General features: G+C 37.3%; 1 protein-coding gene across 3 annotated transcripts in view; it reads left to right on the forward strand.

Moving 5' to 3' along the window:
• Positions 1–15,463, forward strand: part of LOC132107175 (VPS10 domain-containing receptor SorCS2-like) — a 181,009-nt gene that overhangs the window by 50,385 nt on the left and 115,161 nt on the right. For all 3 annotated transcript variants that reach the window (XM_059513420.1, XM_059513426.1, XM_059513433.1), the window contains exon 2: positions 2,533–2,600. In XM_059513420.1, the coding sequence (XP_059369403.1) occupies positions 2,533–2,600 (68 nt within the window). The remainder of the gene's footprint in view (positions 1–2,532; positions 2,601–15,463) is intronic.

The raw sequence follows: 15,463 nt of genomic DNA on the forward strand, positions 1-15,463 counted from the left end.
CGGCTCACACACCTGGTCAGTCGCGCTCTCAAGGTCCTGCTTTGGCTCGGGCTCTGCGGCTGCGGTGGGCTCTGGCTCTGTGTGGCTTGATGGTGGCTGGCTGGTCTCTGGGTCGGGAGTGGGGCTGGAGATATCCTCCTCGGCGGTACTGATGGTAAATGCAGATCCATTCTTCTCCAGCACCCACTCCACGAAAGCGGCGAAATCCTCTCGGGGACCATTCGCTGGTAGGCGTGCCTTACTCCGCTCGCTCAGGCCGGTATAGAAAAAGTTAGAGAGCGAGCGGTCGGGGAAGTGAGTAAGGCACGCCAGATCTAAAAAGTCCCTGGTGTGGTCCTCCAGCGAACGGTCCAGTTGCTCCAGGCATAGGAGACGGACTGCTGGGATGGCCATTCCGGGATAGGAAAATAAATGAAAGAAAAAACGCCGCTAAATTAACTATACTGTTTAGGTCCGTGATTCTGTTACAGATTATGGTAGTGCTAAACGTAAAACAAAGGGAGAGAAGAGGATCTGGAACAAATAAGGAGTTTACTGATGACAAAGGGGGTACAGACTATTTTAACAAGGATCAACAATCACGGACGAGGAGGAACGGAACAGAACGGGTATTTATGCACACAGAAGGTAATGAGGGAACAGGAGACAGGTGAGGATCAATCAATTAACTAAAACAAGAAAAGGAAGATGACCAAATAAGGAAACAAGTTCATAAACGTGACACCTATTTCCCAAAATCAGTTTTTAATGTATTTTGATCAAATAAATGCAGCCTTTGTGACTTCTTTCAGAAAGATTTAAAGAATCTTACCAACTTGTAGAATGTTACGGTGAATAACAGTGTGTGGGAATTTATTTTTATTTTATGAATAATTATGAATGTGGAAATCTTAAACTTATATCACTCAGTGTTCAGAGCAGCTGATCTGTATTAAAAACATATTATATAATATGTATATAATATTCTGGCTTGAATCCAATCCAATGCAGGAATAACTTTTTGTACAATTTGGCTTGAGATCTGCCATGAATCACTGTTAAAGGTTAAAAAGCTTTTCAGCCACAAACAACCTCCAAACCTTTGCTTTTCTGCGCACACCTTTCTGTCCTTTAGCACTTCTGTCGTCTACAGAGGGAGGGACAAGCTCAGGGCAATAACCGTATCAGCCGATTCCCCAAGCAAAGCCCAAGGCTGGCCCGGTCCACACGCTTCCTGCCATATTCTAATACTGGCCTGTCAATCACCCTGCCAAGGCCCTGAATCTCTCTGACCCTTTTCGTGGCGCTGCTTTTCCACTGGGCTTTGCTGTCAGAGACCCAGTCTGTGAGGCAGCAGAGAAAGATAAAGGAGACTCACAGACAGAAGTCATCCCCCTTCACTCACACACTACTGTTTTGTTACTGCAAACTCAGGCGTCCTACTTACATGAATAAAAGATAGGAGAGACTTTAAGGATACAACCCACCCTGGCTTTTATACCTCAACCAGATAGACCAGAGGAAGGCATCATTTTGTGTGTGTGTGTGTGTGTGTTCTCTATTCGACATGTGTTTTAATGTGTTTAATGCTCAAAAAAGCATTTACCGTCCATTACACAAACTTGGACTGAAACCAGTTTTGTAGCGATGCAATGCATTTCATTGTAAAAATACTTCAAGGCAAGTAGAGTCACATGGCAGAAAGATTCTTGCGGTGGAGCTGCAGTAGATTTCCTCATATGTTTTGTTGATTGAAGTTATTACTGGCAGCATAATCAGCAAGATAGCTGGGTTTTTTTTTTGCTTTTGCTAAAATGCCATAACACAGAGAAATACATACATAAACCCTACAACATAAATTGTAATTATCAAGATGTTACTGTGTGCATTCTCAGACCTATTGCAGCTGTGCATTGTTCCTGTTTGGATTAAATTACTATAATGCAACTGATGAATGTTGGAGAAAGCTGCTGAAGAAACCTTTGTGTTGTGTTGTGTTGCTTATTGAATGTGTGATTTTTATTGTTTTATGTTGAAAAAAAAACTCATAAAGAAACAATTATAAAATAAATGCGCTGTATGTACATCAATGCTCTAGCAACAGCTTTCAGTGCAGTCTTAAAGATCCAAAAAAGAAAGAAACAGAGTAGTTATTAGCAGAAGCTAGGGAGATGTTGGCCATCAAGAGTTGATGACTGTCAAATAAGGTTAGTGTATGCTGTGTCTGACACCAAACACATCATGCTTCTGTGTAAGTCTAGAGAACTCAACTCTTGCAGTGATGTCTCTCTGCTGGATTTAAAGAACATTTTCTCAGCAAATTTCTCCCAGACTGAAAAGTTCTTGTAAATGCAATGTTCGCTGCAGATATGAGATCCTACAAGAGAAAGGTGGATTGAGTTTTGTGTTCTCAATGTGTTTGATTTGCTTCATCTCACACAAATTTTCAATGTGATTTTTGGACACCACTGCATTTTTTATATAATTGTAAAGAAAAATGGTGTATAAGTATTTGTATTTAATGTTTAATTACACTTTTTTTTGTCTTCGTAGGTCATCCTCATTCTCACTAAATATTACCATGCAGACTCCAACAAAGTTCTTGAGAGTTCCCTTTGGAGGTAAGTGACAGAAGATTTATTTTCCTTTCAGGTAAAATTTAGGTTTAAACACTCACAGACTCAGAGAAAAAAAGTGACTTCAGTCACAATAAGGACAGTTTTTGAACGGTGGGTTGGGGGGATAAAATCCCTTGTGGCGCTTTTTGGATTGAAATTTTCCCTTGAGATTCCCCCGATAATGTTTTCAAGCTTTTCTATTGATTTTTTTTCAATGCCAATTTTCGATTTCTCATGGAAAATATTAAATGCTATAGCTTCAGTCAGATCAATTCAAGATTATTCATGTGTGTGAATTTTGTTGCTCCTCTTACAGGTTGTGCTGCTAAATGCAAAAGAATTGAACAATTGTACTGAACATGACAAAACCACATTATGCACAGTACAGCCAGCAAATGGCTGGACTTATACATAACAATATACACATTTTGCTTTATTTTTTAACCTCTAACCTTTCTATGCCGTCATTATTTTTCTTCAAACATATCCGATTTTTCTCATACATTTCTCATACAATTATAAAATAAAATTATAATTTCTTTAGATTGTACTTAATCTGATCTTCAGCTAAGACTAAAGAAACTCCCAGTCAGTTATGTGAATACGTGGGTTTCCTAACTGTAAAAGATCTAGTATGCTAATTAAATTTGTATTCACTGCAGTGATTTTTTTTTTTTTGAAGGGCTGAAATGATTCAAGAAAGATGAACATTCATGATATATAAATATGTTACACAACTGTGTCTGTGATTTCTTGCTTTTAGCAGATGTTACTGTTTTAAATGGTTACATATTGGATTAAATAGTTATACAAATTTAAATATAGAATGGATAATTAAATTGAAACAAGATGCATATTGAATAAACCGAGTGAGAGAGAAAGAAATAGGAAAAGATTGAGTGCAGCAAAAGGGGCCATTCGCATAGACTGAATTTTTGCTTTGAAAAAAAAAAAAACATGAGATGCAGGCAGTAGAAATTGAAAAACTCAAAGTCTGGAGACAGTTTTTTTTTTCTAAAGTTGAACTTAATTTCATTTGAGTGTTGTGCTGAGAATGCTGCAGCATGCATGAGACACTGCAAAAGAAGCAAAAGCAACATCCAAGCATGTCCATCTAGTGTGTGTTTGCATGGAAAAACTGTGGAAAACTAGCGCAATGGAATGGAAAAAACGTGCTCTGTGTGAACAGCTTCTGAAGCTCTGAAGAGTAAAAGAGAGATGCCAGTGAGTCTCATCTGATGGCCTTTAACACCGTTGTCCAAGAAGACAGAACTCAGATAAAGAGGAAGAGCATAAGGCAAGAGGAGAATCCAAGAGCAGATGCCAGTGAAAAGAGAGTAAATGTAGATGACTGAGGTCTACTGTACCTTTATTCGGTTCAAAACATTCAAACTGACCATCAGCAGGTCACAGCTGACCCTCCCATCAGGCTAAGACTGTCTGTGACCTAGGGAAAAGGTCTCTTTTGAAAATGAAAACATGGTTGTAAGAAGTAAAAACATTCCTTTGTTCAAACCATGCAAATTTACCATCTAAGAAGCAGAAGTTCATGTAGAGAGCATAGAAATGACCATTGTTTATTCCTGGATCTTTCTCTTGTGTTGGTTTCTGCCATCCTCTTGGGTGTGATAAAAATCTCTGCAGTGAACTTAGAGATGACTTAATCAAGACTGCTGAGGACTTTCCCGGACCATGGGCTAATTGCCTCACACTATCCACTATTAGCAACTAACCCTGACCGTTTAATGACTGCCAGTTAGGTCTTTGTTTGTTTTGCTTTGTTTGGAGCTTTGTAGACCTTTCTGGGTTAGGCAGAGTTAGGCTTAATGACCAGTCTATCATGAGAGAAACGTATTATTTATTGTGGGGTTTAAAGATTGAGGCCACTGAAGTGTGAAAAGAAGATGGAGCTAAAAATATAGTGCCGCATATGGAATAATTGATGCCATGTTTGTTCCAATGCTCTCATTAGCCTGTCTGTCTGAGGTTGATACGAGGGTGGCATTAATTTAACATTGGGGCTCAGAATATATCAGTTGCACAGCTGCCTAATGACCAGGTGGAATGCTAAACACTGTCTTTTTCCCAGCTAGAGCTTCGCCATTTAACGGACCCAATGTTACATGCGGGCAAACAGAAATGTGCACTAGAGGAGCTTAAAGGGGTTATATTTTGAAAGAAAGGGCACAGGACTGTACTTGACTTGTGTTTGGGCAGGTAGGGGATCGTTGTGGCCATCTGGATATTTCTTTATGGCAGGAAGGCAAAAATGAACAGCTTCATGCTCTTTTTTCATTTGATTATTTGAGTCGTAAGGAAAACATATTACTTGTCCCACCTATCGAGGGCTGTATTTGACTCACTTGAGTTGCACTTGCTGCTTGTAAGGAACAGTTGGTAAGAACGGCCGCTCCACTCTCATGCCTCTCATGCAAGAAAATGTTTCACTAACACAGATGGCTTTCCAAAAAAAAAAAATCAGTGTTCTAGAATAAATGAATCGAATTAGTAAAATTTTCTCTTACTTTATTCATGATATTCATAGAGCCGCCGAATCCCAGACTTCAAAGTCCAGTCCGTCATTAACCAGACAGCCAGTCTTTCTCTACAAGTCATTCAATGAATTATGTAGAGTCTTCCGTGTTGATGTTTTAATTGTTGTTGTTCAACTCATAAAATATGCACTGACATTATGATGGAGCGGTCTGAATTCTAAGACACAGGGAGCAGATAAATCAAATTAAACTGGAGATTTAAGTTCAGCTGAGGCCATGAGGCTTTTTATTTGTCAGTTAATGTTGAACATTATCTGCATCATGGCAGAAAAGTGTGTGAAATTATTTTGGTGGTTTAGTGAGGAAGTAGCGTAAGGTACAGGCTTTGTTCATTTGAATCAATTAGAACAAATATTATGTCAACGTCTGACCATTATTGTACTGTGTTATTTGGACAGTAAATGAAAGAAGTTTCTGGCAGGGCTGTTGATGAAAGATAAACAAATACAATTTTGATTAAACTGATAATAATAAATAACATATATCACTTTGCTGAGTAAACCACCAATTAAAGATATTAAATTATTATGACAAATGATTAAAATATGACAAAATTAAAATATTTTCATAGCCAATATTGACATTGTATTATATTATTGTATATTTGTTTTAAATAACATAAGGGTGAGTAAATTATGTCAGAATTTTCATTTTTGGAAGAACTGTACCTTTAAAAGATAACAGTTTATCAGATAACAGTTATCGGTTCTCCCCCAACACCACCTCCTCCAACTCTTTTTCGCACTAAGTGCAAATAGCCCGCCTTGTTGGCTGAAGCGGTTTACACTAACTCCTCCCACCAATGTGTGATCCTGCTAGTTATCTCTGCAAAAGACAACCACCGTTTGTCAGCTCCAGTCTCACAGATGCTAAAACATAAGATGCATTCAATTTGACGCGATCGACCTGGGTTCGAATCCACCTTTTGGCAAACTTTTTCAAATTTCAGATCACATCAGAAAAGCATTTATTTTTAATGAAAATTAAGAATATAATCAAAAAGCTGAAAATAAAGGATTTGGGTAGGGTTAGGATAAGTGTCTGGGGGGTGGGGGGGCTTTATTGTTACAATAAATTGGCATTCATTTAATAATTTGAATTAAAAATACAATTTACACTAAATAAGTTAATATTGTATACTATTTTACAATGTACTACAATACTATAATTGCCACATCATTTTTTGCAAAAAGTAGTAAAATTTTAAAATAGTGCAAATAGAATCTATAGCTATTTGCACTTCGTATACAGTAAATAGCATATCACTAAAAATGCTGCTTTTTGCACTTAATGTAAATAGCATCTATCACTAAGAAAATATGCTATTTTCACTTAGTGTAAATAGCCACTGCCTTTTTTTAATGATCAGTCTGCATGTACTTGCAAAATCTAAGGTGGTACTTCAAGCTTGAATTTCTCAGATGGTAGAAAAATTCCCTTTTGCAGAATATATGTGTTGGGAACATGAATAATGGTGTAGTTTTTTTGTTTTGTTATCACATTATTATTTTTCAATAATTAATCACACCACATTGCATGTCGACAGCATTAGTTTCTGGACATATTCATGATACTTGATTTGTATCTTGAATGTTAATGGTCATGAGAAGGTCTGGGGTTCTTACATAATGTAAGTATACTAAAATATGAAATATAGTATACTACTATACTGAATCTTGGCAGTCAGGGTAAATACAAATAAATACATCAAAGCTGATACGGAGATACCTAGAGAGACACCATAATAATTAAGCACCTTAATAATTCTTGATAGCACTAGCAGTTAGCACTATCCCTGACAGATTTTACACATCTAAAAATATACGTATACTCCATTAAATATCACAAATGTATGGTGCTGCACTCTGTGCCACTATTACCAGCAGGATATACGGGCAGGTTGGGGTGGAGGACAGATTCTGGAGGAATTGACAGAAAGAGTGAGGCAAGCAACTGTTCACATTGCATAGTGACACTTCATTTTGCTGATGTCGTCTTACCTTAGCATTTTATTTTTGCTACCAATCCTCTATAGCATCTTTAACGTAAGCTTTTATTTTTTACCTCACTCTGTTTGTTTCTATGCTACTGCTCTTTATTTGTTATTATTGACCTTTATGTCAGAAGAGAGAAGGTGAGAACACAGTAAGTTCCAGTGATCACTGAATATGTGATTATGTGTGTGTTTCCTCTGAGGTTTTAGTTTAATTCCCTATAGAGCAAAAGAGATATTTATGACAGCGGTGAACTCCCGAGGCTCGACCAAAAATGCATGTTTCAGTGTCAGTGATCTTAGATTTAACTCTGTTTACATGTAATATTTTTTTTTTCGGATCCACCACAGTCATTCTGCATATGTTATCAATTTATATATAAATTATCCCAGTCTGAAGTGGGAAAACTACTCTCTTTTGAACTTGACTTAAGTACAGAGTCAGCAGCTAAATGAGTGTTTCTCAACCAGCAGCCCACGGCTGGCAAGCTCTCACTTGTGTTCTCTAATTTTAACCATTTAGCATTGATGGTGTTTCATCTTTGCCTGCATTTCCACCAGTGCACATGTACGAGCTGATGATAGTAACATTTTTTTCATACTTTTGCATTGTAAAAGTATCATGTGTAAAATATATCCTTTTTAAATTATAAACTGACAGAAATAACAAATAAGCACCGATTATTTCAATGGTATGCACTTCATCAACAGCCAGTCTAATAAAAAGCTATCGGTACATGTCTGTTTGGAGCACGTTTTTTGTGCCATCAAGCAATTCAGGTGATCCAAATACTGAATTCACCAACTGCAGTGTCAGCGTTGTTTCATTCATTAGTTTTGCAGAAGTTCCCTTTTCTGTGAGGGAATTCACCTCATCTTCAGTTATAGATGTGAGAGGACAGCTAACAAAATAAGATCGCTTTGGAATCCTTTAATATGTTGTCAAAAGGTCACCCAAGCTTGGTAAATGATCAGATTTAGACTTAAGACTTTGTGAAAGTGTTTCCAGTTTGGTGCACCATATGCAACAGACGTTTAGCAGTGGGAGTGATGGTCTATGGGCATGACTTTTATCTCATATCTCAGACTAATATCTCATTATTGTTTAACAGTCCAAAGAAGGACACATTTTATAAAATCTTTTTCTTTTTTTTTAACCTACCATCATCCCCTTGAGTCCCCCTGAGGAGACAGTTTGAAATTTGGTGATTAATGCTACATTACCACAGCATCATAAAATGGTTGCATGTCCTGATAAATGCGGTTTTGCTCACACACAGTTGAGTTAGTGTCAGTAATGATGATTGCATTATATATATAAATATTCAGTGCCCAATAAGTGTTGTCTGAACAAAACCTAACTAGACAGCTAGCTGTTTCAGTTGGACTGAAAGTCTTCATCTCCATCTACAGTTACAGACATTATTCACAGGTACTGTGAGAACAGAAATTGGGTTTGTCATTAATGGTTCATGCAGACAATATTTCAAGGTCCTCCTGTAAGCGGTTTATGAAGAGGACAATTTAAGATTCACACCTGTTGTCAGACTCCGCTGGACTGTACATGGCTCTGTTAAACTGAAAGAAAGTTGCCTGAATTGAAAACACCTTTGTTATTTAGTGTAGTTTATGATGATAAGAATATGCACTTCTTCAAAATATTAATACATATGATTTCTTTCAAGCTTGTCAAAGAAACAGTGGAGCTTGATGATGTATACAGTATAAATGACTACTTCTCAGAGTCTCTTTAGCAAACTCCCAGTCGCGCTGAAGCTGATTGTGCAGTTTTGAAAGCACAGACGCAGGCGGCATGAATACATTCTGATGTGTTTATCTGGAGTGCACCACAAATAACATGAGTGTGTGCACAGAGACAGACAAGGAGCTGTTGTGCATGGAGACGCAGGAGTACACCCACATTCACATGCTGGAAGCGGAGCAGCACTTCCAGTCACACCTTTCAAATGCATTTTGTGTTTAATACTCTCTCACACTTGTCTTGTGCAGATGGGATTTATAATTCATGTGTTCTTCACACATCTTTTGAACTGCTGAAGAAGGATTGCCAAGCCCCCATCATGCCTCACTTACACACACACACACACACACACACACACACACACACACACACACACACACACACACTTCTCAAGGGGATTCACTCCTCCATAATACATGAAGAGATTCTCCAGCATCCCATCAGCCCCCACCCCTCTGACCCCCTGTGCCTCCGACAAGTGTAATTAAGGGTCCTTGGGGGAGAAAGAGGGAACAAAAGGAAATCACTTTAGGCAATGCCTCCCAAGGCCACCAGTCTTTTTAAAGAGACTTTAAAAACTGATTTTAGTATCCCAATATCCCAGCTGTTTATGCCTTTACTTTATACTTTTTTCTTCTATTTATTTCTACCTTTCTTTACTTGGATCTATCACAGCTGCTGCTTCTCTCCATCTCTCTGTGTGTTTGTTCATTCAGTCACCCGTCACTCAGCCCACACAAAATCAACACAGAAAGCTCTGCAGATTTCCACAGAATAGGAACGTCTGTCATTCACAAAGATCTACACATCTACCTGCCTCTTCCATATTTGTTTTTAAAACGTTTTGGCTATTTTGATTATCACTAGGTGTGTTATACTGTCAGGTCAGCTTAACACATTTTACCACGAGTTTTAAAACGATGGCAAAAAAGTCAGCAACAGATTCTGTTTAAATGTTGATGATGAAGACTTTCACCAAGGTTGCCTTTATTTGTTCAAAACCCCAGTCAAAACAGTATTGTTGTGAAATATTTGTACTATTTCAATATTTTTTAAAAGTAATTTATTTCTGTAATAGCAACAGCCACTACTTTAATCTACAGTCTAACATGATTAGAATTGATTCTAAAATGATGATTGAGTGCTCAGTAAATATTTTTTACTGTCATCAATGTTGAAAACAGTTGTGCTTCTTAAGATTTGCTTGGAAATGTTTAAAACGTTTAAAAGTAAAAAACTTTTAAAGGTTGTTTTCTTTTTCCCAGCACAGTTTCCTGTTTAACAAAAAAGAGAAAAAATGATTAAACATTTTATTTTAAAGGCACAAATTAAAAATGTTTCTCTTTTAGTCTTATACACCTAACAGTACCTACTTACCATCATAAGGGATAGTTGTATTTGGGGTTCCCAAATTGGCATTGAAAAGTTTGAAAACCCTTGCTTTAGGTTATAGTCCTGTAAATCGTTCTGTCATGACTTTCTCCATGACTGAGATTTCCTCTTCAGTTTGTAAACTCTGTACTCTTTGCAAGAATCTTTCACTTTCCCTTCCTCACTGCCTCTGAGTTGTTAAATAGTTAATCGTGCTCTGGCTCTTCTCCTGCATATATTGTAACATTATGGGTGCATCACACTGGTTTTTCTGCAGAATCTGAAAGAAAAATAAGATCTGTAAGAATAACATAAACTATAGTTCAGTATCTGTAAGGGTGTTTTTTTGTTTGTTTGTTTTTTATTCCTTTGAGGACCTGAACCAATGACCTCGAGCCAGAGGCCCTCTGTGTTCCTGTCTTTCTCTGTTTCTCACTCTTACACATGCACATTCACACATAAAAAGGAGAAAACATGTAGAAGGCTGGAAAATGCGGCTGAGCGGAAAAGGAGAGAACAGTCCGGGGAGGCAAAATATTCAAGTTGCCGTACTCCACAGATCATCCTAGATAGTCTTTTCACGAGAATCGAAATGTAAACTGACATGCTTTCTGGCACACTGTATCTAACCTTCCCATGTCTATGTGGTTGTGCGTGAGTGTCATAAGAGCTTGAAGCAGCTGTAATGAGGGAAGGTGATGATGGTGCCATTCACAGTCACTCTATTTACTGCTAATGATGATAATGAAGGGGAAGAAACAGACACAAACAGAGAGTCAAATGCATATGCATGTACATGCAAAGCAATTATTTTTAATTTTGTTGTGTCCATGTAACAACTTTTGCTATGATTTGTACATTATAATCTTGTTCATTATAGCAGTAAAGCTTCTCTGAGTTCTGAGAAAGACTTAAAATCCATAGAGATGGTTAGAAAGATATTAAGTAAATCACTTCAGACATACACAACTAACTGGAAAGACTAATTCAACAGCTAGTGCCCAGCTGTTTTCTTGCACAATTCAAGTGGTTTTGCATTTCCTAAATAAAGGCTGCTGACTCATAAGTACTTTCATCCACTTTGCCTTTTCTGTGGCAGTGAAAACTACAGGGTGTAGGATATGATAGACAGACACAGAGAGTCTGCTAGATTGTTGTATGAGACAAGAGAGACACATATGATCTGATCTGATGAAATGTCAGTTGAATTATTGTTTGATGTGTAGGTGTGAACCATGTTTAGAAATCATTTTTTAATCATTTGGAAATACCCCCCCACCCCCAAATAGATTTTCTGGAGCATTTTGAACTTAATGTTGGATTTATTTATTTTTCTTCTGATGTTATAAAGACATGTAATATGGCAGTTAGATACTTAAGATGAATTAATGAACGGAAATAAATTCTTATTTATGAATATAGTCCAGAAAAAAAAAAGTTTTCTACAATTAATATCTAGCAAAACACTGTCTACCATCTTACTTAAATTTTTATTCTTTAATTTAGTTTATATGCCATCTTTTGAGCTTTGGGCAGTGATTGTTTCAAATTCATACTCCAGCATTTTATTTATTTTTTCATTCCTACACATTCAGCAACTGATCTGACAGCTAGTCAGTATGGTAAAATGCACTAAACTTGTAACTAGAACAATGGAACATAGCAAATGTAATATTTTAATAATAATATAACCCTAAAAAATATATGAATTCACTATGGGGTTATTTCTTTCTCCCTCATCTGAAATATCCGGTGGTTTCTTTGTTCCTTCCATTGGCATTTTTTACCCAGATCCCTGGTCTGTTTCTGACCCTGGTGTAAATATCATTTAACTGAATGGCTGTGTGAGCAAATGCACTGCTTTGAATATATGTGAAAATATGAATGTATGTGTGTGGGATTGCTTAGTCTGTTGTCAAAATTGTCCCTAGGAGTGAGGTGAATCAATGATTCATAAAAAAAAAGTACATTATGTATTTTGTTGTGTTTTATTTACCCTGTAATTGGCATTATTAAATAGCTTTGTATGAAAGTTATAGAATTGTATAGTTTATACTCCTTTAGATAAGTAAGTAAGTGTGTATGTGTGTGTGTGTGTGTGTGTGTGTGTGTGTGTGTGTGTGTGTGTGTGTGTGTGTGTGTGTGTGTAAAAAGGAGAAAAGAGGGAAGGAAAGACATGTAAATCTGGAATGTGAATGGTTTTTGAACGAGCTGAATGGAGTCAAACGCGTCACCATCTAGAGAGAGTTTCACATTTCTGTGGACATTCCTTCAGTGACGAAAAACAGACTCAAACTAAATTACAGGCATCTGCTGCTCTGAGAAACACATAAAGGAAAGTGAAAAATCAAGTGTCCCCATGCATTTGTTCTTCATTTGCTTTTGCAAAAACTGTGAATGGATTCAGAGCTCAGAAAACAATGGCTCTTCTCTTTCCCCTCACGTTTTCCTATTTACCCTCTCAGTTAAAGTGCTTGGCTCATCACCAGCTGGATTTCACCCTCTCATTTTGTTGCCAAAGTGAGGCTGAAGTTCCGGACCTCACAGCTCAGGGGCTAAACGGTGGCACGTCCTGATTTTGCTGAGTTACGTGTGTTCCTAGGTCAACATATTTTGTTGACCCTGGAACAACATTTTACTCCAAAAATATATTGTTGACCATATCCCTACACCTAAACCTAACCTTAACCATGAGTAATCCGTAAAATCAGAGGAAATTATAGATGAATGACACTGATGTACAAGCACCAAACAGTGATTTTAAGGGTAAACTTCACAAAATCTATAAACTGGTTCTTCAAATCTGATTGGTTAATCACAATGTTGTTCCAGGAACAACAAAGATGTTGTCCCAGGAACATGTCTCACTTGGTAAAATCAGGTTCTGCTAAACGGTGCTGACAGAGCCTCTGTAATAACAGGACACTCGAGAGTTGTAGTTCTCTTGCTTTCGCCCTGTAGCAGCTGAAATGATCTATAGGTTTGTGCAGATTAAGTACTATAAAGCAGAATCATAAAGACGTTTCTGACAGGTGGTTAAGAGAAGATCTTTCAGACATGTCTTTGTGGTGTAGACATGTGTCTACAGCTGCTTAGATATGCATATGCTCACACTGTTATTTCTTTTCATCAATACCCACTGATTTTTGCCTTCTCTCTCCTCAAGACGTGAATAATACATTCCTTCATTTCCTCTGCCCACTTTCTGACCACACGCATGCTCACCACTGACCGTAACAATTTCTTTCATACCAGATCACTTAGCTCTCACCACAGACCATGTTTCTGTAGTGCAAATGTCTTACAATATTCAAAAAGCCTGTTATCTTAAACTGTTATAAAACTGTTAAATACTATCTCATGAAGTGGACTGCTTTCTGTCGTTTATTTTGGGGCCGTGTTGTGTGCTGATTTGAGTGGTCTCACACAGATCCTGCTTTGAATCAAAGCTCTTGCACACACAGACACACACTAATGCTCAAGAGTGAGTATTCAGCACGTTTCAGATGTGAGTTTACCATGGTGCTGTAGGCTCAGTGGGGAGCACTGAAGATATACAGTCACACAACATAGAGACTATCCATCTCCATTCTCCAACAGACAGCCTGCTGCGTGTGTGTGTCTCTGTGTGTGTATTTGGCAGACAAGCTCATCAATGCTGTGTTTTCAAAGTGTTTGCCAGGCTTTTATCAAACACCTCTGCTGGAGCTCAATGATTCAGCCCGGCAGGGTGGTCAACCAAAAGAAATCCTTGGTTTAACTTCAGTGCATGTGCTGTGTTGGTCTCTTGTATAAGGACATTCGGTCTTAGAACTAGTTTTTGTTTAAAATGAACAATGTAATTTTGTATTCAATCTGGCTTGAGATACAAGGCTGAACAACAAATGTGATTATAATTTGATTTTTTTTTTCTCTCTCTGCGAGAACTTTTTGAGAAAAACAAAAACGATGATAGGAGTTCAGATTGTGAAGAGACCTTGTTGTGCTGCTGAGCACAGTGTACTTGGACAGCAGCCTAGCTTCAGGCACAGACGCAGAGAGCTCACTTTGCCGTGATCTCATTCTCTCACTCCCTCTCCTGCTTTCTTTACGACCAACACCTACACACACAATAAGATGGAGGCTAGTGTAATCCAAAAGGACAAACTCATGATGTGTAAATGGGGCATACAGTAACACATGCAGCAGCAGTTAGCAATTTGTTAATACAGGGTCCTTCAAAAATTTGACCATTTAAATCATACTAATATATACAAAATATCCAGTGACATCTATACAAGTGATTTTATTTTATTATAATCTTTTAAATAATACATCCAAATTATTTTGATATTTGTATTCATAATTCAAAGACATTTGAAAAAAACACAAAGAAGTGTTTTTTTTGTATATAGAGTATATTATTTGATGTGTTTAAACTATATCAACAGAGGCTTCTCACAATTAACCAATTTTACAAAAAGAATAATGGGTTTGATTGTATCAGTGTCATTGGGTTAAGAGTGTTCAGACTGTTAATCTAGTGCAGCTACTGTGTGTTTTTTAAAGATATGAAAATAATGAAGAAAACATAATGTACAGGTTTTGTTAATTAAGAAGCCATATAATGGCATTTTTTGTGGCCATTACCCACTCTTTTTTTGGATTAAAATTTTTGCTGCTGTACAATGTAAATGCTTTCTTCAAAAATTAAATATGATACAGTTCTGGCTCAAAGCTCCAGCTCCCCTCAAACACAAGCTGCGGGTTTGCTGTATTGTCTAATTTAATTCAGAACGTTTCTACTTCTCAGTAATCTTTGCAGATTGTGTGAATGTATGTCGTTTGTCTTATTCTTAAAATTGCTGAAATTTAAATGACTATAGCTCAAGCATTAATTGGGAGGTCATACCCATGCACACCTCCTGTAGTGCTCACCTTGCCATTATCGGCAAAGGTATCAATGCTCTGGGTCAGCTATCGGGAAGGCAACTGTTTTATGTTTTGGCAAATGCTAGTGAATTTGCATGTATTTATAACATCTCATTTGTATTTTCTGTACGATTTGCTTGTTAGATTATTTATTTTGTATTATTTTTTAATACAAATCGAATCGTATGCTAATTCGTAAAATATTTTTTTCATGTAAACAGGACTGGATATTAATGTTCAAAAGAGATCATTTGGCCACTGTTACCCATGCAGT

Source organism: Carassius carassius, chromosome 2 (assembly GCF_963082965.1).
Source record: "Carassius carassius chromosome 2, fCarCar2.1, whole genome shotgun sequence".
Lineage (NCBI taxonomy): Eukaryota > Metazoa > Chordata > Actinopteri > Cypriniformes > Cyprinidae > Carassius > Carassius carassius.